This window comes from Nerophis lumbriciformis, linkage group LG21 (genome assembly GCF_033978685.3).
Source record: "Nerophis lumbriciformis linkage group LG21, RoL_Nlum_v2.1, whole genome shotgun sequence".
NCBI lineage: Eukaryota > Metazoa > Chordata > Actinopteri > Syngnathiformes > Syngnathidae > Nerophis > Nerophis lumbriciformis.
The window spans coordinates 30,922,501-30,949,392 of record NC_084568.2 but is presented as its reverse complement, the minus strand read 5'-3'; the positions used below and the strand labels follow the sequence as shown (position 1 = coordinate 30,949,392).

Sequence of the window (26,892 nt, the reverse complement as noted above, 5' to 3'; positions counted from 1 at the left end):
CAGACTATAAGTCGCAGATATATAGGTTGTGAACTAAGGTGTTTACAATGTTTATTTACAAACCTTAATTGTCTGTAACACGGCAGTAAAACGGATGATCAAACAAAACAGAAGTCCTCGTCATGGACCCGCTAGCTGCGCAAGCTAGCTCTCCAATCAGCTAAACAGACTCGATATCTCCACGGTGCCGTTTTGGTGAATCTGCTGAGGAATTTGTGAAACTGAAACAATACAAAAAGAATGCCATGTGAGTTAATAATGCTAACCATGTGTTAGCATATTAGCTAATGCTAACGACGCTAGCGTGATTACATATGATAGCACGTACACATATGCATGAAAACACTCCTTCAGACATTGCACATGGAACGATTTAGTAAGTAATAATTGTTTTAGTTATATTGTAAAACTTACACATGTTGCTTGGAGTGATGAAATGAAGAATCCATGGGAGTAGAAACGCCATGGACGGTTTTACCTCCAGTTCAAGGCACGGAACAGGGAGTTGTTTTTTTTTATTCTGTGAAGACCTCCTTAAAGTTTTATAATCAATCAGAAATATCAAGCAGCTAAAATGCGCCAAACATGGACAAGTGTGGAGTGTGTTTTACATTTTTTCTCATCATGCATGTAATTTTGAACGTGTCAGTTTTTTTTTTAATATAATATCCACAAAGTTCAGTGAGCAGGTTGTGTTATGTGTGATCTTGTCTGTTGACATCTGTGCAGTTTTAATTTTTGGTGCAAAAAATCCAAAATAAAAACATTTTTTGGATTGTGTCATACAAGTGAATTCTGTGCAACTATTGTTCCTAAATACATTCATGGGTCATCAATGTGATTTACTCAGTGTCCACAAGATGGCAGTTGGAGGCGCTGGCAGTGCCGTAGTTTGGGCACCCCTGCTTTAGAATAATGAACCCGGAAAGTTAATACAAATAATTCATAGAAAAAAAAAAAAAATTAGAGATGTCCGATAATGGCCTTTTTGCCGATATTCCGATATTGTCCAATTCTTAATTACCGATTCCGATATCAACCGATACCGATATATACAGTCGTGGAAATAACTCATTATTATGCCTAATTTTGTTGTGATGCCCCGCTGGATGCATTAAACAATGTAACAAGGTTTTCCAAAATAAATCAACTCAAGTTATGGAAAAAAGTGCCAACATGGCACTGCAATATTTATTATTGGGGGAGAGGGGGCTAGCGGGGGATGAATATTGTAGCGTCCCGGAAGAGTTAATGCTGCAAGCGGTTCTGGGTAATTGTTCTGTTGTGTTTATGTTGTGTTGCGGTGCGGATGTTCTCCAGAAATGTGTTTGTCATTCTTGTTTGGTGTGGGTTCACAGTGTGGCGCATAGTTGTAACAGTGTTAAAGTTGTTTATACGGCCACCCTCAGTGTGACCTGTATGGCTGTTGACCAAGTATGCATTGCATTCACTTATGTGTGTGTGAAAAGCCGTAGGTATTATGTGATTGGGCCGACACGCAAAGGCAGTGCCTTTAAGGTTTATTGGCGCTCTGTACTTCTCCCTACGTCCGTGTACACAGCGGCGTTTTAAAAAGTCATACATTTTACTTTTTGAAACAGATACCGATCATTTTGAAACCGATACCGATAATTTCCGATATTACATTTTATTTATTTATTTTTTTCATTTTATTTTAAATGACATCCAGCATCAGACATTCCTATCAATTACATCATATTCACATACATCATATATCTGTTGTCTGCCCTAAATGTCAAAATATTTTTTGTTTATATCCCACCCATACCACCCCCCCCCCCCAAAAAAAAGAAACAGCAAAAAAACAAAGTAATATCTACAAATACATCAATTAAATAAACAAAAAAAAAGAAACAAAAAAAGAAAAATACATTAATAATAATAATAATCAGAAATAAAATAAAATATAAACAAATATATATATATATATATATATATATATATATATATATATATATATATATATATACATTTCCACATAGAGGGAGTAATCCGATATTTTAAGGCATTTATCGGCCGATAATATCGGCAGTCCGATATTATCGGACATCCCTGAAATAAATAGAATTAAAAAATAATAATAATTCTAAACTCATGTTTTTATGTGATTAAAAACAATATATATTTTTGTATTTAAAAAAACATTTTAATCCAAATGCTGCTAAATTTTCTTTAACTCGGACTCATTTCCAAGTGCAGTTGCATGTGCATCGTGGGTAAATTTGCATGTGCATAAAAAACAGGCTCCCAACTGGTAATCGGTTCTCGTCGTTCACCTTCAAGATTTGTTCAAAAGACCCGATTCGTTGGCGAACGTCACATCCCCAAACACAAGTAAACAAAGCCAGCTGTCAGGCATACACCTCGACTTCTGCAAAGTCGTCTACATCAGGCTTCTGCGCAAAAACTATTTCCTGTTGGCTCTCCGTCCAACATCCACACCGCAGGCACGTCGCGCGCCAAGAGGCGGCCTAATGGCCCCACAGGGTTTATCGCACGCTGACGACGCTGGCTTTATCAGATATGAGCAGGGATTAGGCCTTTAGAGTCTGCATATTGGCACTGGATTGTTTGGGTCTTTTCATATTCAAAAGGTGAAATTGTATCCTGTGATTTATGTGCTCTGGCAGCTCAGGATTCAACTCCTTCAAATAAGGCACTCAAATGCTCCCAAAGTATTTTCCGAGGGCCAGAAATGCAAAGCAGGCCTGATTTCTGCTGTTTGCTGGAGAGCAATAACGCTGAGCATGAATGTGAACAGTGCCCTCTGGTGACCCAAAAAGGGCAGACATATAAGGAGGAATTGGGTAATTTTGTTTTCGTTTTCAGATGCATTTTTCCGGGCGTGCGACAAGCCGCCTGTTTGCAGTTAAGAGCAAGGTGTGCGGTGCATCTCAATGGCAACTTTGTCCGTGACTTCCTGTCGGAGCCATTCACAGGTGTGACGACCAGAGCCGAGCACACACGCCTTATTGTTGGCCTCCGCAGGGGGGAGGAGTGGGCTCGACACTTTATCAGTGCACTCGTGTGTTGGCGCCTCTAAAACCACCTGGTTTGGGTCAATAACAGCAAAACAAAAAGTAGCAAATCAAATGTGCTGCGTTTATTAGCATAGACGTCATTCATTTGTCACGGCAGCAATGTGAACGGTAAACAAAAGGAGAAAAATGTCTTTAATTGTAACTTCAATGAGTGGAAAAAGAGCAAACAATGATGTTGGGAGTCAAGTGTGTCCTCTTCTAGTTTGTCCATTCGGTTTTTAAAAGGGAACTGCACTTTTGTGGGGGGGAATTCTGCCTATTGTTCACAATCATTATGCATTCTAAGATGTAAAAATCAACTTACTCTCGGTGGCTAGCAATGCAGCTAATGTTAGCAATCAATTATACCTCGAAATCACTTTAAAAATATATTCAAAAACCGTCAAAAATACTTCACTTATGTTCCGTAACCTGTATAATAACCAAGCTGTAGCAACATTGTTATTGTTAGAGCGATAAGCTAGCTTCTACGTTAGCACGAAACACGTTTGAGTTTGTAATGCACAACACAATGTGACAGTGAGTGAAAAACATGAACAATCATGTTACAGTATCTGTAAAGTATTATTCAATGTTTTGTTTGTACACATCTAGGATATATACTGTAGTTGTAATAACTCGCATGACGTGCTGCGTGTGTCATGATTGATATAAAGTGTGACTCACTCAATAGACAGTTGTCTGTTTGGTCCATCTGGCCGGGGATGTTTTTCCGGTTTATTTGGGTAAGCACTCCATTTATGTCGAAATAGCTAGTCTCCAAGTTCCACATATACAGCGCCAAAGTCACTTTCACCTCACTCCGTCTGCTCCAACGTCTCACCCTTCCGTTGTGCTCGCATCTAGAAGGCACAGTTCATCCTCAATATATTCAGCTTCAAAAAGATACGGTTGTGAATCCTCATTTGTCCAAAAATAGGCGTCTTCATTGTCTGTTACCAAGTTTGCCATGATCAGAAAACACACTCGCTTTTGTTTCCGACAGTAGGAACACACATTTGTTGCCAGAAGTGCGTTGCTATGGAAACAGAAATCAATGCACTGAATAAATCAGACCCAACACTGATTAGAATGATCAAAATAGGGTAAATATGTGCCCTTGTCTCTCATATTGATTGTGAACGATAGGCAAAATTCCCCCCCAAAAAGTGCATTACCCCTCCAAGTCAAGTGTGTCCCTCCACACAAGACGGTTGTCACTCGTCTCCTGCCGGAAGGTTCTCTTCAATCCTCTTGATGAACTTCATACGGATTTCTGTCATATTGTCTCCCCTCAGTGTGTCCTGGACAAATCTCACATCGACCGCCATCTGCACCTAAAATTTGTAAAAAAAATATATATATATATATATATATATATATATATATATATATATATACACACACACACACACACACACACACAGGTAAAAGCCAGTAAATTAGAATATTTTGAAAAACTTGATTTATTTCAGTAATTGCGTTCAAAAGGTGTAACTTGTACATTATATTTATTCATTGCACACAGACTGATGCATTCAAATGTTTATTTCATTTAATTTTGATGATTTGAAGTGGCAACAAATGAAAATCCAAAATTCCGTGTGTCACAAAATTAGAATATTACTTAAGGCTAATACAAAAAAAGGATTTTTAGAAATGTTGGCCAACTGAAAAGTATGAAAATGAAAAATATGAGCATGTACAATACTCAATACTTGGTTGGAGCTCCTTTTTCCTCAATTACTGCGTTAATGCGGCGTGGCATGGAGTCGATGAGTTTCTGGCACTGCTCAGGTGTTATGAGAGCCCAGGTTGCTCTGATAGTGGCCTTCAACTCTTCTGCGTTTTTGGGTCTGGCATTCTGCATCTTCCTTTTCACAATACCCCACAGATTTTCTATGGGGCTAAGGTCAGGGGAGTTGGCGGGCCAATTTAGAACAGAAATACCATGGTCCGTAAACCAGGCACGGGTAGATTTTGCGCTGTGTGCAGGCGCCAAATCCTGTTGGAACTTGAAATCTCCATCTCCATAGAGCAGGTCAGCAGCAGGAAGCATGAAGTGCTCTAAAACTTGCTGGTAGACGGCTGCGTTGACCCTGGATCTCAGGAAACAGAGTGGACCGACACCAGCTGGACTGCTGCTGAGTGGTCCGAAGTCATGTTTTCTGACGAAAGCAAATTTTGCATTTCCTTTGGAAATCGAGGTCCCAGAGTCTGGAGGAAGACAGGAGAGGCACAGGATCCACGTTGCCTGAAGTCTAGTGTAAAGTTTCCACCATCAGTGATGGTTTGGGGTGCCATGTCATCTGCTGGTGTCGGTCCACTCTGTTTCCTGAGATCCAGGGTCAACGCAGCCGTCTACCAGCAAGTTTTAGAGCACTTCATGCTTCCTGCTGCTGACCTGCTCTATGGAGATGGAGATTTCAAGTTCCAACAGGACTTGGCGCCTGCACACAGCGCAAAATCTACCCGTGCCTGGTTTACGGACCATGGTATTTCTGTTCTAAATTGGCCCGCCAACTCCCCTGACCTTAGCCCCATAGAAAATCTGTGGGGTATTGTGTAAAGGAAGATGCAGAATGCCAGACCCAAAAACGCAGAAGAGTTGAAGGCCACTATCAGAGCAACCTGGGCTCTCATAACACCTGAGCAGTGCCAGAAACTCATCGACTCCATGCCACGCCGCATTAACGCAGTAATTGAGGCAAAAGGAGCTCCAACCAAGTATTGAGTATTGTACATGCTCATATTTTTCATTTTCATACTTTTCAGTTGGCCAACATTTCTAAAAATCCCTTTTTTGTATTAGCCTTAAGTAATATTCTAATTTTGTGACACACGGAATTTTGGATTTTCATTTGTTGCCACTTCAAATCATCAAAATTAAATGAAATAAACATTTGAATGCATCAGTCTGTGTGCAATGAATAAATATAATGTACAAGTTACACCTTTTGAATGCAATTACTGAAATAAATCAAGTTTTTCAAAATATTCTAATTTACTGGCTTTTACCTGTATATATAAATTTAAAAGTTTATCACTGGATAACTATGATTTAAACCACAGGTGTCAAACTCAAGGCCGGGGGGCCAGATGTGGCCAGCCACATCATTTTATGTGGCCTGCGAAAGCCCGGAAGCCTGATCTATGTACTGCATGCCATTGCATATCCTTTCAACTGTAATATTATCCAATAATGCAACAAATATTGTCAGAATAATTGTATCACAAAACTTTGTGTTTCAATGAGTTCCCGGCGCGCAGACAAAAGCTGTCTTTGATCCTACCAATCAAAAGGCTTGTAAAATTCCACTGTGTAGGATGGAAAGCGACATGAAGGTGTCGGTTTCTTTGATATATTGTAACCCACAGGAAGATTTTGTCTTGACCCGAGATCTACAAAGCGGAGAGGAAACAGGACCTGACTCCCCTCCAGGCACCTTTTCTTTGAACTGTTTTGTGACCAAAGGCAGCGGCTGTTTACGATCCCCTTCCTTTAGAAACAGCTGTTGCCATGTAAACAGGGAAAGTCCAAATAAAAGAGGATGCGTACAATCTTTCGTCAGAGCGTGGTGGGACACTGTACAAGGATACAGGTCTACGCGTTTCTCCTCATTGAGCCACATTTAATTCTGTCTCTGTTTGATTCCTTGCTTCTTTGTCTGTTTAATAGATGTCATCAGTGTTTGAACCTGACAAATATTATACCTAAATATCTGCTTGACTTATAATTTAAAAGCAAGCTATCCATTTATTTGTGCTCCATGACGATAGACAATAAAATTTACGGTAAAATTCTGGTAACTGAGCTGCCAATTCTTTACTGTCAAGTTTACGCTAGTTTTGACAGAATATTACAGTAAATGGAAAAACAGCTGCCAGTTTTTTTTTACCATAAGAAAAACCTGTGGGCAATGTTTTTGACTCGGGGGCCACATTAAGAGAAAAAAATGTGTCTGGGGGGCCAAGGTGTATATGTGATTGTGTGTTTAAATTATATGTACACAATTAGCTGTAAAAATCTGCTGTACAGTATGTGTGTTTGGGTCCTTTTTTTCCCCAGGCACACTAATACCAAAAGTCTCAATGTCCGATAAGAGTTCTAAAAACGTTATGACAGAGAGCCTCACAAAAAAGGAAAGGAATTTTACAGTTTTTTTTACTGAATTGGACACCCACAATGTACATTAAAATAAAAAAAGCGAGATTTCGAATATTAACTATGAACAATAAAACACTGAATATTATTAACATATGAACGTCGCTCCTCTTTTACTTCTCAGACCAGCTCCTCTGTAGTTGTGTATCTTTTACAATAAAGTAAAACACAACCAAAATGCTGCGATGAGGTGGCGACTTGTCCAGGGTGTACCCCGCCTTCCGCCTGATTGTAGCTGAGATAGGCTCCAGCGCCCCCCGCGACCCCAAAAGGGAATAAGCGGTCGAAAATGGATGGATGGACAACCAAAATGCTGCGATGAGGTGGCAACTTGTCATGGGTGTACCCCGCCTTCCGCCCGAATGCAGCTGAGATAGGCTCCAGCAACCCCCGCAACCCCAAAAGGGACAAGCGGTAGAAAATGGATGGATGGATTGACAACAAAAAGGTAAAAAACAGCAAAATATGAATGCAAAGTGTAATAAACACCAACAATATGATATATTATTGCGTAAAAATCTGCTTCCGCTTCTGTTTCTGACACACGCGTTTCGGGCTGGCTGCTCTGGAAACAAACCCCGCCCACTCTGGTTTGTTCTTGGTCTGAGCTGCTGTGACGTAGATTACCGTAGTAACTCGTTTAACACCCAAAAGCGCAGATTTCGACCATTGAAATACTTTCTATAGTTCAAGACTTAGAGTAATTTAAAAACAGCACTGTACATCATAATGGCGGCTATAGTTTTGATGTTAAAGGTCTAAAAAAATTATGTAGAACGTCCGGCACGCCGGCTTGAAAATCTTAACGGGCCGCTTGTGGCCCGCGGGCCGTATTTTGCCCAGGTCTGATTTAGAGTAATACTAATCTTTACTTAAATGCTGCCTCTTCGCTAGGTCAGCATTGTAAATGACAAACTGTTTTTAATCCTATCTTGGATGGACAAAGGTTGATTAAATAAATACACGTAAACGAGGAAGTGAGGATGCCGGTGTGTTGTTAAATGCTTATATACTACATTACCCAGAAGGCTTAGCGCTGTGGTCAGGAAGCGGAAGTAGAGAGGATGAAAATTGTGCTGTTTGAGTTGATATATTGTTACACTTTGCTATTTCTGCTTCGTCCACACAAGAAACACACGTATAAATTTCGATTAGGGAGTGGACGTGCGTGTTTGGCGAAAATGACGCTGATTGGCCAAAATGTGAGGGGAAGTTGCAGGTATTGGGCAATGTTGCAAGGCCGCCCATAACTTGCGGGTATTGGTTGAATTTGCGCGACTGGGACTTCACAAAATCCCGGAGGGACGGTCTACTTAGCTTTTTTTGGGGTCAAATAGTACATTGCTTTTAAAGGGGAACTGCACTTTTATTGTTATAAAAGACATGAGGGTGGATGGATTTTTTTTTTTAATGCATTCTAAATATTAAATAAACGTAAATAAAAGTCTGCTTACAGTGGAACGCCACTATTCCGCCCATAAAATCTGATAAGTAACCATTCAAAAAGCGTCAACAAAACTCAATTTACATTTAGTGACTCAAATATTAACTAAGTATTAGTGATGTTGTTATTATAAGCACCAACTCTAACAAATTATCAATAGCGGCGACGTAATCACTTCCTGTGTCCCTATGTTCACATCATCAAGAGATCTGCTGTTTCCTCGCTTCCCTGCAAGTTTATTCTGGATCATAAATCATGCATCTCTCACCTGGAAAGTAGATGGCTGAGAATATAATCCAACAAGTTGGGACACTTTCACATCCATTTCCGACCTGGAACTGGCGAGAATGACACGAAAAGCGCATGTGTTCCCCACCCCGTTTCTTGGCGAGGATTATGAGTCATTCTTCACCTAAATGGGAATATATGAACATCCTGGCAGTCTAATGACAGCAGACCTTGTGCAGTAAGTGATGTTTTATTATGGCTCTCATGAAGTCTGCAGTGAGCAGAAATCAGCAATGAAGAAAAGCAAACATGATGCGTTTTTGAAGTTAATGCGCCACGTATGCTGAAAATGATCAAAATATGTAAATATTAAATGTTATTATACATTTTACTACATTACATATGTACTTACATCATGTATATAAAACCCTAATGGAGATATTTTTTTAGTGCTTTATCGGCAGAATTGAAAGGCCCCATAGGCCCCTTTGTCAGAGAAATTTGGATTGAATGTATTTAACTATTAGAATGCATTAAAAAAAAATCCATCCGTCGTCATGTCTTTCATAATGATTGTGAACGATAGGCAAAATTCCAAAAAAAGAGCAGTTCCCCCTTAAGTTAAAATATTCAATATCATGACAAAAATATGGAAGTAAGTACATTTATGTATACAAGTATGTATTTTGAAAGCATTTAAAATATGGTTTACATTTCTTCCTATAAAACAGCAAAATGTATAATACTTTTTGTTTCTTTCAGAGTACTTTTTTCAAAGTAAATATTCACCAAAGCACATTCATTGGAAATACATCCATGTCAAGTTTGTGACTAATGACTAATGCTGTCTTATAGTCTGGTGGTCATTTGTTTTTGGCGACATCTAGTGTCACAATAATTCATCACGTTGAAGGCTTTGGACACGTTTGTTACTGGATACTGTGTTACGGCAATAGTGTTCAATTAAGGACATTTATTACGTTATGTCTAGCTCGTGTGCTCTAGTGTGCTTTGCTGCTGTGTAGCTGCTACTCCAAGTAGCCTACAGCAGGGGTGTCCAAACTTTTTCCACTGAAAAGTCAAAGCATGCAGGGGCCATTTTGATATTTTATTAACCATCCATCCATTTTCTACCGCTTGTCCTTTTCGGGATCGCGGGGGGGGAAGGAGCCTATCTCAGCTGCACATGGACACCCTGGACAAGTCGCCACCTCATCACAGGGCCCACACAGATAGACAGACAACATTCACACTCACATTCACACACTAGGGCCAATTTAGTGTTGCCAATCAACCTATCCCCAATATTTTCAAAATCAATACAACATATAGATTTTTTTTAACCTTGAAGGCTTGCCTCAAGTTAAGCCCCAGGGGCCCGGGAGGGTGTAACTCATAAAAATATTACAAATAAGTCACATATTATTATTTTTTCTAATTCAACAATTAAATCTCTAGATCAACTTCAGGTCTATCGGTCAATATTACGTTTTTTTTCTTTTTATGTTTTAGGCCCTTTTTGTCAAAACCCGGTTTTTATGGAAAAACTACAAAATATGCAACATTTTCCCCCAAAATATTTTCATAGTTGAATATTAAAACATAAATTGTAATGAATTTATTCTTTTTGAGCAATGACAGTTTACCACAAAAAGTCCCATTAAAATTCTTGAGCACCCATTCATAAAAGTGTTAAAAATAAGTAATACATTTTTGTTTGTTTTTTGTACTTTCAACGCTTAGGTTACTAGATCAACATCAGACCTATTCGTCGATTATAAGTTTTATTTTTTCATGTCTCATTTTGTTTGTTAGTTCTATGCCCTTTATCAAAGACGACTTTTGTTTTTTAATGGCAAACACACAAAATATGCAAACCTTTCCCCCAAAAAATTAATATTTCAAAGTGGAATATTTAATGTGAAGTAATTGAAGATTGATGAACATTGATTTTGATTCTTTTTTTTTTTTTTTGAGCAATGAGTTAAAAAAAATCCCCATGATGTTTTGGGATCCAAGAACATATTAAAGGTGTAAAATATAATATATATTTTTTACTCTCAACTGTTAAGTCTCTCGATCAACGACAAATCTATCCATTGATTTTAAGTTATATTTTTGGGGGGTTTTTGTTTGTTGTATGCCTATTTTGTCTATGGCGAACACACAAAATATGCAATATTGTCCTAAAAAACACAAAATATATAATATTTTCCCCCTAAAAAGTATAATATTTGATGTGAAGTAATTGGAGCCTTGAGCAGGTCAACAATTCATAACATTCATTGTGATTTATTATTACATTTTGAGCAATAAGTTTAAAACAAATCCCACTGAAATTATTGGGGATCTAAGAATGCTAAAAATAAGTCATGTTTTTTTTTTGTTTGTTTGTTTTTTTAACTTTTAACAGTTAAGTCTCTGGAGCAACTTTAGATCTATCCATCAGTTTTAAATTATTGGTATTTTCTCATGGTTCTTTTTTGTTTATGCCATTTTGTCTATGGCAAACACAAATTATACAATACTTTTTCCCATAAAATATTTCAAAGTGGAATATTTGATGTGAAGTAATTGAAGCCTTGAATAATTCATAACATTGGTTTTGACTCATTATGTTTTTTTGAGCAATGAGTTAAAAAATAATCTGTGTCAAAAATAATAATTTTTTTTTACTTTCAATTGTTAAGTCTCTCGGTCAACGTCAGATCTATCCATCGATTCTAAGCTATTTTTGTTTTTTTATTCTATGCCATGCAATATTTTCCTAAAAAAACCCCACAAAATATGCAATATTTTCCCCCTAAAAAGTATATTTGATGTGAAGTAATTGGAGCCTTCAGTAGGTCAACAATTTATAACAACAGTCATTTTGACTCATTATTACATTTAAACAATAAGTTTTAAAAAAAATCCAACTGAAATTCTTGGGGATCTAAGAATGTTGAAAATAAGTCATAATTTTTTTTATACTTTTAACGACTGAGTCTCTGGAGCAACTTTAGATCTATTCATCAGTTTTAAGTTATTGGTATTTTCTCAAGGTTCTTTTTTGTTTATTACCTTTTTGTCTGTGGCGAACACAAAATACGCAACATTTTTCCCCAAAGAAGTGGAATTTTTGTTGTGAAGTAATTGGAGCCTTAAATAGGTCAATAATTCATAACAACGTTGATTGTGACTCATTATTTTTTTAGCTAAAAAAAAAGCTATTATTCGAGTCTACATTGCAACTTTGTCTCATTACATCTCACCTGTTTGCTCTTTTATTCCACTTTGTGTTTTTAAGAGTATTTTTGGACACCCTTGGCCTACAGTGTAGTCTACAAAGTTGACCTTTTGTGAAGGGACAACCCGATATGATGATTATTGTTGTTATTATGGGATGTTACCATCTCCAGGGCTCCTCTGAGGACGCCGCACAGCAGGTTGGAGTAGACCAGAGCGCTGTGGTTGTCCGGCAGCTCCACAAAGTCCACCAGCGGGTTGCTTTCCAGCATGAGGGAGAACTCGTCTCCTGCCGGGCTCCAGTTGGTCACGCTGGGGGTGACGCCCAGGTACGTCTTAAACGCCACCTGTTGGAAAGAAGGCAGCATTAATGAACTGTGGGAGAAAAGGTTGTCTCTTACGCTCTAGTGGAATAGCGTCACACGGCACAGTGAGGCGGGAACATGTGTTGGACAGGACATGTCGTACATATGAAGTGCCTGCCCACAAGAACATAATATATCTTTTTTAAAGCATATTACACAGAATGGATTATTGATTAATCATGTGTTTTGGCAGGTGAGGCAGTGAAACAGTGCACTGCAACCAAAGTTGTGCTAAAACATTTTGACACATTTTTGGGCGCCATGTGTACTGTTATTTATCAGGGGTGTCCAAACTACGGCCCGTGTTTAATTTAGTCAGCGAGATGGCACAAGTCCAATAAGCAATTTGGCCGGACAAACAGCCACCAGTCTATCCATCCATCCATTTTCTACCGCTTAAAGCAGCCATTTCATCGCCATCTGGTGGGCAATGAAAATAACTTGTCAGCGACTTTTAATTATGCTTAATGCACAGCATTGACTTATGTGACCCAATCTAAACTACCTTGCCTAGTCAAAAAATATAAATGACACCCTTTTAAATCCATTACAAGCGATGACGGGAAAATGCAAAACACTCTCTCCACATTTATTCATGTTTGGCACATTTTAGCTGCTTGATTAAAAAACTTTAAGGACGTCGTCACGAAAGTAAACATGGTAGGAGTCGAATTTTCACATACTCCTAATCACCAATTATAATAATTATTAATCTCTTATATATATATATATATATATCGTCATTTTCCATAATGCCCTAAAAACTGACCAACATCGGCGGCAAGAACATGCCGTGACCGCCCTTGACTTTTTACTTGTTAATGGACAAGGGATGTCACAAAAAACGGTATAATGATAATTTGCGATAAAATTCCAGACGATTAGTAATACGGTCTAATTTTTTAATTACCGAAAACCTGTCATTTATTAGTGCATTTTAGGCAACACAAAGTCAGGCGCATGCACACTAGCGTCGTTTGGCGTGATTATCATGGCGGACTAACTACACTGACTTTGCTCGGGAGATAAACGGAACCAAGCGCTTGGTTTAACGTAATTTTCCCTCGCTTCCCGGCTTGCGCTTAATATCGCACTGCTGTGTTTAGATGGAGACAGGTGTGGACAATATCGGAGACAGACGCAGTTGTCCCCCACACTAAAAGTATACATGTAGCGAAGGAGAAAAACTATTTGATGTTGCTTTTCTTTTCTCAATACAGCGTCCTTCAGCTGCTGTGACTGAGAGTTAATGACGTGAGGAAACATGCAGCAGGCGATGTGTCGTGAACGTTGTCACAACTTGTTTATAAAGTCTTTAGTTTGTTTACTGGGATGTTCGCTCGTCCTTTATTTAACTGCAAACTGTATCAGTGTTCGAATAACATCAATACGAGCTACAATGTTTTGTCATCTCATCGAACTGAACGCAGGCTGTGAAGATTTTGTATATATATATACCGTATTTTTCGTGCCATTTTGCCGAAAATGCATAATAAAGAAGAAAAAAAACATATCAGTCGCACTGGAGCCCGGCCAGACTATGAAAAAAACTGCTACCTATAGTCCGAAAAATACGGTATATACATACATACATACATACATACATACATACATACATACATACATACATACATACATACATACATACATACATACATACATACATATATATATATATATATATATATATATATATATATATATACAGTATATATATATATATATATATATATATATATATATATATATATATATATATAAATAAAAGGGTTATAAGGTGCACTGTCCATTTTTTAGAAAATGAAAGGATATAAGTGCGCCTTATAGTCTGAAAAATATGGTACCTTGGATAATGGACTCTTCTACTGTATCTTTCAAGTTTGCTTCTGTCAAACACAACATCAGCAGCTTTTCTATATTTTCATGGATACATGTACGCCGTCTTCAGTACGGTGCAGTCGGGCAGCGATACGCTCGAAATGCTTCACCAAGTTGGCGACTCAGCCATGTTCTTGATGATTTCTTTCTTTAATTTAACGAAATTCATCCACTGCTTCTTCTCAGCCAATCCTTCCCACTCACTTTCTTCCTTCCCATGATTGGAAAAACAAAGCTATGTCCATCTCTCGCTATAAGCTAATAATGATTGCGAGTTAAGACCGGATGCTTCACTGTGGCGTCATGGCGTGGATGCTTCTAACACTTAGCTCTTACCTCAAAACACTCCTACGTTGAGGTACCACTGTACCTAAAAGGGCTCCTAATACACTAGTTGCTTGTATGCAGAGAACATTTATGTGGGATTTTTTTGTCGAAAAATATGAATGAGAAGACAGTAAAAGCTCCATATCCAAAATCCTCACCTGGGTATAAACTGAACTTCTGCCAGACTCTAAAGGGTTCCTCATCTTTGACCGACTCATTCAAGCTTCCTTCCTCCCTGGCTATTTTCTCAAAAGACGTCTCATCAAGATGCCTCGCTCTAATCCCATTTCTCTGCTTTGGTGCGCATCCACCGTCACGCTCTGATTAGCCTGGAAGCGTCCAATTACCTTAGCGATGACATCGGCCGTTTCTCGGAAATCCTGACACCTGCCGACGCTGGAGCGTGCCAGGAAGTCCTCGATGAGACGCACTCCGATGTTGTAACCCCTGATGCAGGCGAGGGAAGCACACAAGAGGGGGGAAAGAAATCAGAGAGCGGCTGCGCTCCTTTGGAAGGAGATTGGACACATTCTTGGTTCAAACACTTGGCGTGAGACAATAAGTCTCTACAAGGTCCTGGTGGACCATTCCAAGACACTAACATGGCCCGTCTCTGATGTGCTGGCGGACTCAATAACAATGACATGTAGAGCCAGGAAACACCAGGCTCACTCTTTTCATTCGCTGCATAATCGGCTGTCCAACATTATTATTGGTAGGAATATCAAGTTTTTTTTATTCAATTATTATCATTAAATTATTCAAATAATTCAATAGAATTGACTAGATTTCATTTTCTGAAAACCCCTATGAATTGCTTTGTGTTTGAATTGTGCTCTATAAATAAGCTCGCCTTGCCTATATATGTTTGATGTCTTTTTGAGTCAACAATTTGACTTGAGTCAACCTTAGAAGTGTTCCGATCCAGGTTTTATGCTCCCGGAACCGATCGAGTGAGATTGACCGATACCAATACTGATCACACGTACTAACTAGAGATGACCAATAATAGCTTTTTTGTCGATATCCCGATATTGTCCAACTCTTAATTACCGATTCCGATATCAACCGATACCGATATATACAGTTGTGGAATTGACACATTATTATGCCTAATTTTGTTGTGATGCCCCGCTGGATGCATTAAACAATGCAACAAGGTTTTCCAAAATAAATCAACTCAAGTTATGGAAAAAAATGCCAACATGGCGCTGCCATATTTATTATTGAAGTCACAAAGTGCATTATTTTTTTTAACATGCCTCAAAACAGCAGCTTCGAATTTGGGACATACTCTCCCTGAGAGAGCGTGAGGAGGTTGAGGTGGGAGAGGGTGTAGGGGGTAGCGGGGGGGTGTATATTGTAGCGTCCCAGAAGAGTTAGTGCTGCAAGGGGTTCTGGGTATTTGTTCTATTGTGTTACGGTGCGGATGTTCTCCCAAAATGTGTTTGCCATTCTTGTTTGGTGTGGGTTCACAGTGTGGCGCATATTTGTAACAGTGTTAAAGTTGTTTATACGGCCACCCTCAGTGTGACCTGTATGGCTGTTGACCAAGTATGGATGGCATTCACTTGTGTGTGTGAAAAGCCGGAAATATTATGTGATTGTGCCGGCACGCAAAGGCAGTGCCTTCAAGGTTTATTGGCGCTCTATACTTCTCCCTACGTCCGTTTACCACTCCGTACAGCAGCGTTTTAGTCATAAATTGTACTTTTTTGAAACCGATACCGATAATTTCTGATATTACATTTTAAAGCATTCATCGGCCGATAATATCGGCAGTCCGATATTATCGGACATCTCTAGTACTAACCAATGTTCCTTCTGTGAGCGACGTCAGACGCGCACACTGTGGCCACACCTGCTCCAAAGCTGACTAAATAAGTTAAATGTCTTATTATTGTAAGCAAATGACAGCAGTCATTTCCATGAGATTATTTTCTAATAATAGTGTTTTGGCCCACTTACAATGACAATAACAAGAAATATTGTTTTTCATGAGCTGTGTACTAATATTGTATGTCTGGGTGGAGGTCCTGCTTTGGAAATAATTTGTACCCCTTTCAGATATCGCATTTAGTTCCCATTAAAACATTCACATGTTGCACAATGAGATGTAAACATGGGATCATGTGTACATTCCTGTAACTTTGTTTGTAAAATATAGCTTTTTATTAGTATTTATTTACTATAATAACAGCATTTCATGATTAATCTTTATAAATTAAGATTCTTACTAAATGACAGTAGCATAAGCACACATTTGATTGGTAAATCATAGTGTAACGAGCTGGAATTACACAATATGTGTGGTGTTGTAGTTGTCTGACTTTTTGTGTGGCTGTAAACGCATCACTGGCTAATAAGTGCCTTATGTGCATGTGTCGGCACAATTGAGAAAGAGCGAGCGGCTGCTGTTGATATGACAAATGACAAAGTTGGTTTTGGTCGGGTTTGTACGGCAGAAAATGACCAGTTTTGCTAGATAGCAATTTTTTTACCAACGTTTTGGTCATGTGTTTATGGCCGACAATAAAGAGTTTTGCTCAATAAAGTGATAGATGGAATTCATGTCCTCCTTAAAGCGCCTCGACAGATGTTACAATAATTGAACAATGATGACGAAAATTGTTTTCTCTGTCGTGGTCGCGTGTCGCCAGTTACATTGAAAATTGTTATGCGCTTATTTCATTTATTTGATTTTGTGAGTGGCAAAGATTTGGCGTGCGCAGAGGACGCATGAGCAGTGCGCAATTGCAGAGGCAGAGGCAGAATGAAGCGTAGCAGCTTGTTAAGACGTTAGTTTAGGCTGTGGCTCTTTGTTGTTAAGACGGCCGGGAGGTGAGGGGAGCAGTGAGCAGCAGCGGTGGCGGCGTTCGGGAATCATTTTGGTGATTTAACCCCCAATTCCAACCCTTGATGCTGAGTGCCAAGCAGGTCTCTTAATTCAATTAGAAAAAGCATTTTAATACATTTTATCATAATATTAATAATAATTTACAATATGGGAAATGACTGCCAGATTCATTTTCAGGAGCAAAATATACATAAAGAGACTTTGTTAAGGTCCTTTAAATGTTTTTAAATCCGGACTGAGTGCATTAGTGTCTGCCTCAATTAGGGCTGGGCGATATGGCCTTTTTTTAATATTTAGACATTTTCAGGCCATGTCACGATCCACGTTGTATATCTCCATATTTTGCCTCAGCCTTGAATGAACACTTGATGCATATAATCACAGCAGTATGATGATTCTATGTGTCTACATTAAAACATTCTTGTTCATACTGCATTAATATATGCTCATTTTAAACTTTCATGCAGAGATGGAAATCACAACTACCGTATTTTTCGGAGTATAAGTCGCACCGGCCGAAAATGCATAACAAAGAAGGAAAAAAACATATATAAGTCGCACTGGAGTATAAGTCGCATTTTTTGGGGAAATGTATTTGATAAAACCCAACACCAAGATTAGACATTTGAAAGGCAATTTAAAATAAATAAAGAATAGTGAACAGTAGGCTGAATAAGTGTATGTTATATGAGGCATAAATAACCAACTGAGAACGTGCCTGGTATGTAAACGTAATATATTATGGTAAGAGTCATTCAAATAACTATAACATATAGAACATGCTATACGTTTACCAAACAATCTGTCACTCCTAATCGCTAAATCCTATGAAATCTTATACGTCTAGTCTCTTACGTGAATGAGCTAAATAATATTATTTTATATTTTACGGTAATGTTTTAATAATTTCACACATAAGTCGCTCCTGAGTATAAGTCGCACCTCCGGCCAAACAATGAAAAAAAACTGCAACTTATAGTCCGAAAAATACGGTAAGTCAATTGACCAAAACTGTATTTATTAAACAGTTATTAAGCAGTGGCACAAACATTCATGTCATTTCAAAACAGAAAGCACAAGATTGTCAGAGACATTTTAAAACAAGCTATAAGTGCACTTTTGTGCATGATGTCACTAAGATGACATATCAAAACAACACTAAATTAAAGTGCACTTTTTGTACAGAAGGCCACTACAATAGTTTAAAACAAATTAAATTGCACTTTTGTGCATGATGTCACACAAGATATTTCAATAAGTGTCAAATAAAAATGAGCTGCATAATAGGAAATCAAATAGTGTATGTCCTTCGCTATGTGGTAGGTTCCTGCGGACGTTATCTCCTTCTATTGTTGACTAGTTTTTTCATACGGTGTTGATGTGGAAATGGTTGCCTCGGCATTTTGTGGGTGTGGCACCGAACAGAGATGTTGACATGCGGAGTAAGCACTCTTCATTCTCTAGCGGGTGACTTTTCAAATGATGCTACATATTAGCAGTAATGCTACTTTTTATAGCAACGCTTTTGCCCCACACTTGACAAATTACGGTTGTCTGTTCGACATATTCCCACTTGAAGCCAAACCACCGCCAGACGATGGACCCCCTGCTGTTTTTCTTGGGAATTAATTCTTCCTTCATTTGTTACCAGATTCACACATTCTCTCTCTCGTATTACCACTCGCACCACAGCTAACGATACCCATGCCGCTACCTCTCTGCTCCGCGAGGGCGTATACGTATGTGACGTATGTAAGAAGGTGCGCTTGTTTTATGTCTCTGTGCGAAGTAGAGACAGGAAAGAGTGAGAAGAGCCTATAGTCTTAATGCCCGCAGCAAAAAGCAACTGCGTGAGAACGTATACTCGAACATCACGATATAGTTATTTTCTATATCGCACAGAGACAAACCCGCGATATATCAAGTATATCAATATATCGCCCAGCCCTAGCCTCAATGTGCACTTAAATAATCTGTGAGTCCTCATGTTATTGTATTGCTGTTTGTTTGTTGTGACTATGTGTGGAACTATGCTGTCTGGTTAAATACAAATAATGTCATGATATTTCTATCTTATATCACCAGATCAGGAAGTATTATGATGTGCTATGCAGGCTTTCTTACTGTGCTGTCTGCAGCTAAACGTTTCTCAAACTGTAGGCATGTATGTAACTAAAACAAAAAAAGTATCATCTGACCCCGACATACATATTAATGGAGAACGAATACACATTGTCAGCCAATATAAATATCTTGGGTTAATAATAGATTCAGAGCTTTCCTTTAACCTCTTAAGGGTCCAAGCTGTTTGTTTACATGCTTTTTTTTATTTCTCTTTGCTATTTGGGCTTATTGGACCCTAATTAGAATAAAAACTAAGAATCATCTTTTTATACGATGTGCTTAGTTCATAAGTAACAAACGTGTGTACTGCCAATTCTTATTTTTATACTTTTTTTTTTCCAAATTCCATTGTACAAACCCCGTTTCCATATGAATTGGGAAATTGTGTTAGATGTAAATATAAACGGAATACAATGATTTGCAAATCATTTTTAACCCATATTCAGTTGAATGTACTACCAAGACAAGACATTTGATGTTACTCGTAAACTTATTTTTTTTTTTGCAAATAATAATTAACTTAGAATTTGCTGCAACACGTGCCAAAGTAGTTGGGAAAGGGCATGTTCACCACTGTGTTACATCACTTTTTCTTTTAACAACACTCAATAAACGATTGGGAACTGAGGAAACTAATGGTTGAAGCTTTGAAAGTGGAATTCTTTCTCATTCTTGTTTTATGTAGAGCTTCAGTCGTTCAACAGTCCGGGGTCTCCGCTGTCGTATTTTACGCTTCATAATGCGGCACACATTTTCGATGGGAGACAGGTCTGGACTGCAGTCGGGCCAGGAAAGTACCCGCACTCTTTTTTTACGAAGCCACGCTGTTGTAACACGTGCTGAATGTGGCTTGGCATTGTCTTGCTGAAATAAGCAGGGGCGTCCATGAAAAAGACGGCGCTTAGATGGCAGCATATGTTGTTCCAAAACCTGTATGTACCTTTCAGCACTAATGGTGCCTTCACATATGTGTAAGTTACCCATGCCTTGGGCACGAATGCACCCCCATACCATCACAGATGCTGGCTTTTGAACTTTGCGTTGAAAACAGTCTGGATGGTTCGCTTCCCCTTTGGTCCGGATGACACGATGTCGAATATTTCCAAAAACAATTTGAAATGTGGACTCGTCAGACCACAGAACACTTTTCCACTTCGCATGAGTCCATCTTAGATGATCTCAGGCCCAGAGAAGCCGGCGGCGTTTCTGGATGTTGTTAATAAACGGCTTTCGCTTTGCATAGTAGAGCTTTAACTTGCACTTACAGATGTAGCGACCAACTGTATTTAGTGACAGTGGTTTTCTGAAGTGTTCCTGAGCCCATGTGGTGATATCCTTTAGAGATTGATGTCGGTTTTTGATACAGTGCCATCTGAGGGATCGAATGTCACAGTCATTCAATGTTGGTTTCCGGCCATGCCGCTTACGTGGAGTGATTTCTCCAGATTCTCTGAACCTTTTGATGATATTATGGACCGTAGATGTTGAAATCCCTAAATTTCTTGCAATTACACTTTGAGAAACGTTGTTCTTAAACTGTTTGACTATTTGCTCACGCAGTTGTGGACAAAGGGGTGCACCTCGCCCCATCCTTTCTTGTGAAAGACTGAGCAATTTTTGGGAAGCTGTTTTTATACCCAATCATGGCACCCACCTGTTCCCAATTAGCCTGCACACCTGTGGGATGTTCCAAATAAGTGTTTGATGAGCATTCCTCAACTTTATCAGTATTTATTGCCACCTTTCCCAACTTCTTTGTCACGTGTTGCTGGCATCAAATTCTAAAGTTAATGATTATTTGCAAAAAACAAATGTTTATCAGTTTGAACATCAAATCGGTTGTCTTTGCAGCATATTCAACTGAATATGGGTTGAAAATGATTTGCAAATCATTGTATTCCGTTTATATTTACATCTAACAAAATTTCCCAACTCATATGGAAACGGGGTTTGTATGTTATACTCTTCTGACACCACCAGATGGCAGTATAAGTGTCCACATAAGGGCCATAAGACCCCAATTCAGTAGTGTACACAATTTTGGAAATAAGAGCTAGAAGGTGTCCACGCATGTGGCCACTAAGCCTTTAGAGGTTTAAAGCCCATATTGGCAAATTGTGTAAAATAATCAAGTTTAATCTCGCAAATTTGCGTGCAATTCGAAATTAAATGTCAACTGAAGCTGCAAAATTGTATTTGCATTCGATGATTTTCAGCCACTTCCACTATTGCCTTACCAACTGGTCAGTGTTAAAAAAAACAACATTGGAAATCTTGTACAAACAAGCAATTAAGGTTATGGATAAAAAACCTAGGCACTGTCATAACTGTGCCATTGTAAAAAAATATTATTTTTAAGTATTTTAAACTGAGACAGTCTTCACTCATTTGAAGACTTAAAACTGACCTATAAAGTACCGCATGCATTGGCTCCAGATCCTCTGGCAGAGTTCATCAGCCAAAGAAACAGCCGTGAGCGTGTCACTCCAGGCTCCGTCAGAGGTGACTGTTATATTCCTCTGCGCAGGAGCACTTTCAGTAAGTCGGCCTGGTCAGTTAAGGCGCAAATGTGTGGAACTCAGAATGTAGCTGCTGACAGAAGCAACATAAATATTTGTTATATATATATTTCATAGTTGGTTAGAATAAATAAATACAATGTATAAATATAAGTTCATTTTGTACACATAATGTGATTAAAAAGGTTTTTCCTTGGGTTAATTCATGCAAGTTTAAGTTAACTTTATTTTTGTTACAAAACCCATGTAAATTGGAGGGGTATATATTTTTTGTTCCGGTTCGGTCACATTGTTGGGGGGACAATTAATATGTGATGGAATTAAGGAAGCAGCATGAGACGACGAGTGTTGGCTGGAAGACGGTAATGGAGTCTCGGATTGGAAAGAAACGGTATTCTCTTGGAGTTTGTGAGGCCAATGAGGTATGATTCTTTCTGATAATGTATGTGAAATAAAAGTGTTTTCTTTTTATTGGATGTCAGACTAATTGTAAGTTCTGTTTTCTTATTTTATTAGTTCTGACGGCATTATATTTGGCATTGTTTGTAACGAGAAGAAGGCGTGGCTGAAATAAATGTCTGTGAGCAAAAACTAACGACTTGAGCCTGGATTAAGACCTCGGAGGGAGTAACACAGTACCTACTCTACATGCCCCTAAAGCTGGAGGCGTGTCTTAATGAAATTAAACAATGGATGTCCCCTAACTTTTTGCAACTCAACGCTAAGAAAACGGAAATGCTGATTATCGGTCCTGCTAGACACCGACACCTATTTATTAATACCACCTTAACATTTGACAACCAAACAATTACACAAGGCGACTCGGTAAAGGATCTGGGTATTATCTTCGACCCAACTCTCTCGTTTGAGTCACACATCAACAGTGTTACTAAAACGGCCTTCTTTCATCTCCGTAATATCACTAAAATGTGTTCCATTTTGTCCACGAGCGACACTGAGATCATTATTCATGCGTTCGTTACGTCTCGTCTCGATTACTGTAACGTATTATTTTCGGGTCTCCCTATGTCTAGCATTAAAAGATTACAGTTGGTACAAAATGCGGCTGCTCGACTTTTGACAAGAACAAAAAAGTTTGATCACATTACGCCTATACTGGCTCACCTGCACTGGATTCCTGTGCACTTAAAGGGGAACATTATCACCAGACTTATGTAAGCGTCGATATATACCTTGACGTTGCAGAAAAAAGACCATATATTTTTTTAACCGATTTCCGAACTCTAAATGGGTGAATTTTGGCGAATTAAACGCCTTTCTAATATTCGCTCTCGGAGCGATGACGTCACAACGTGGCGTCACATCGGGAAGCAATCCGCCATTTTCTCAAACACCGAGTCAAATCAGCTCTGTTATTTTCCGTTTTTTCGACTGTTTTCCGTACCTTGGAGACATCATGCCTCGTCGGTGTGTTGTCGGAGGGTGTAACAACACGAACAGGGACAGATTCAAGTTGCACCAGTGGCCCAAAGATGCGAAAGTGGCAAGAAATTGGACGTTTGTTCCGCACACTTTACCGACGAAAGCTATGCTACGACAGAGATGGCAAGAATGTGTGGATATCCTGCGACACTCAAATCAGATGCATTTCCAACGATAAAGTCAAAGAAATTTGCCGCCAGACCCCCATTGAATCTGCCGGAGTGTGTGAGCAATTCAGGGACAAAGGACCTCGGTAGCACGGCAAGCAATGGCGGCAGTTTGTTCCCGCAGACGAGCGAGCTAAACTCCCTATCGACCCTAGCTTCCCTGGCCTGCTGACATCAACTCCAAAACTGGACAGATCAGCTTTCAGGAAAAGAGCGCGGATGAGGGTATGTCTACAGAATATATTAATTGATGAAAACTGGGCTGTCTGCACTCTCAAAGTGCATGTTGTTGCCAAATGTATTTCATATGCTGTAAACCTAGTTCATAGTTGTTAGTTTCCTTTAATGCCAAACAAACACACACCAATCGTTGGTTAGAAGGCGATCGCCGAATTTGTCCTCGCTTTCTCCCGTGTCGCTGGCTGTCGTGTCGTTTTCGTCGGTTTCGGTTGCATACGGTTCAAACCGATATGGCTCAATAGCTTCAGTTTCTTCTTCAATTTTGTTTTCGCTACCTGCCTCCACACTACAACCATCCGTTTCAATACATTCGTAATCTGTTGAATCGCTTAAGCTGCTGAAATTCGAGTCTGAATCCGAGCTAATGTCGCTATAGCTTGCTGTTCTTTCCGCCATGTTTGTCTGTGTTGGCTTCACTATGTGACGTCACAGGAAAATGGACGGGTGTTTATAACGATGGTTAAAATCAGGCACTTTGAAACTTTTTTTAGGGATATTGCGTGATGGGTAAAATTCTGAAAAAATCTTCGAAAAATATAATAAGCCACTGGGAACTGAATTTTTAATGGTTTTAACCCTTCTGAAATTGTGATAATGTTCCCCTTTAATATGTGACTTTTGACACTTTACCCACCTGCTCCCAGTGCCACCCACACTGGTTTAAATGTAACTTAGATATTGGGTTTCACTATGTAAAAGCGCTTTGAGTCACTAGAGAAAAGCGCTATATACATATAATTCACTTCACTACCTGAGGAGGTTAAACTGGTCACAATTTACAAGGCCTTCACAAACACTTTTTAAATGTGAACTTATCAACACCTAACTCCATGGTGTTATGGGATGAATAGTCTCTCCTATTGCTATTGTACTATTTTTTCAGCTATAGTTACATTAATCATTAGTAATGCAGCAGCCTAGTTTTGAATGGCAGGGTCCCTGCTATCACATGTTGATAAAAATATAACATTTACTTAATAAAAATCAACTACAGGCTTCCCAAATGCTGTAATAAATTAAGCATGATGAGTAGAACATATGTCAGCATGTGGCCCCACTTTTAACTCTTTTTCTCAAACGCTTATTGCAAACGCTTACTTACAGTAAGTCATTAATTTGACTTTGTAAGTCATTATTTTGACTTAGTAAGCCATAATTGTGTCATTATTTTGACTAAGTAAATTAATAAGTCATAATAATGACGTACTTAGTATCTCAGGTAACTAGGACTGTTTTGTTTTTAATTTACGGAAAAAATATCGAAATATATATCGTATATCGCCATTCAGCAAATGGAGCGGAAAACACAACCAAAAGTTGTAGGTTTCTTAATGCGACAAAGCCGACCTACTTCACTGCAGTCTGTAGTGTATTGCCCCCCAGGCTGTGGTGGCAGCGACGAGGTGGAGACGTGATGGCGACAGGCCGAATTACACCGATCCTTACACCCACCCACCCCCTGGAGAGTCACCACCTTAACTAACAAATTTTCTGGGGGAAACACTGTATTGTATATGTATCGTGTGTTTTTTTTTCTTTTACTCTCTCTTTCTTTTCTTTTTATTTTAAACTGTAATTGTACTGCCTTTTTTACATCACAGCCAGGGGACTTCAGATGAAAACTAACCTTCTGGCTAATTCTGGCTTTTTTAACTATGTGTAGTAATGTGTTTTATGAAATTGCATTGTCCCCTCTGAAATAAACTAATTTAATCTAATCTTACGTGGTAAACAGAGGTGGGTAGTAACGCGCTACATTTACTCCGTTACATCTACTTAAGTAACTTTTGGGATAAATTGTACTTCTAAGAGTAGTTTTAATGCAACATACTTTTACTTTTACTTGAATATATTTATAGAGAAGAAATGTTACTTTTACTTTGCTCCATTTATCTATATTCAACTCGCTACTGATTTTTATCGATCTGTTAATGCACCCTTTGTTTGTTTTGGTTTGTCAGACAGACCTTCAAAGTAGGATCTATCGCATACCTGCGTTTCACCAATCAAATACAGTCACTGGTGACGTTTGACTCCGTTTCATCAATCAAACAGAGCCAGGCGGTCACATGATCAACTGCACATAAAGTTTCAGCGGCAACAAGCTTAAGCTCACAAACTCAACGTCAAATTTGAGGAAGCACATGCTAGTAGATATTTTGGCTGTCACCGTAGGCTGATGTTAGCTTCCCTGCTATGAATCACTGTCAAATGTACATCGTGTGGGGACATTTATTAACACACTGCAGCCTCACCGACACACACACACGCACGCACGCATAGAAACACCAATCAGAAGTGCACAGTGTGTTTACCATGAATTGATTAACGTGGACCCCGACTTAAACAAGTTGAAAAACTTATTGGGGTGTTACCATTTAGTGGTCAATTGTACGGAATATGTACTGTACTGTGCAATCTACTAATACAAGTTTCAATCAATCAATCAATCTCTGCCTACTGAGCCTATGGTGCTGTTAAGTTATTGTGACTCAATTTGCCTTAATTTTTCTTATTTCAATGTATTATTATTTAATAAATATTATTGTTTTAGTTGCTTAAGAGATATTCCTGGCTCTGAATTTGCTCATTGCTATTTTTATGTTTTTGTGCATTATTTGTTGCCGTCATCATTAAACGAACAAGTTACTCATCAGTTACTCAGTACTTGAGTAGTTTTTTCACAACATACTTTTTACTTTTACTCAAGTAAATATTTGGGTGACTACTCCTTACTTTTACTTGAGTAATAAATCTCTAAAGTAACAGTACTCTTACTTGACTACAATTTCTGGCTACTCTACCCACCTCTGGTGGTAAAGGAGAATGTTTTTGTTTGTTTTAAGTTGTGCATTGCTTATACAGC

The 26,892-nt window shown here is 38.7% G+C and overlaps 1 protein-coding gene across 2 annotated transcripts in view; it reads right to left on the bottom strand.

Annotated features, from left to right (window-relative positions):
- Positions 1-3,102: 3,102 nt before the first annotated feature.
- The window catches only part of trappc3 (trafficking protein particle complex subunit 3), a 24,493-nt gene continuing 703 nt past the window's right edge, over positions 3,103-26,892 (bottom strand). The window contains exons 3-6 of one of the 2 annotated variants that reach the window (XM_061982455.2): positions 15,024-15,123; positions 12,271-12,453; positions 4,220-4,378; positions 3,103-3,904 (exon numbers count right to left, since the gene is read on the bottom strand). In XM_061982455.2, coding sequence (XP_061838439.1) covers positions 4,259-4,378; positions 12,271-12,453; positions 15,024-15,123 — 403 coding nt within the window. In that variant the 3' untranslated portion in view covers positions 3,103-3,904; positions 4,220-4,258. Of the gene's footprint in view, positions 4,379-12,270; positions 12,454-15,023; positions 15,124-26,892 lie in introns of both variants that reach the window. The other variant, XM_061982454.2, reaches the window with a different exon arrangement.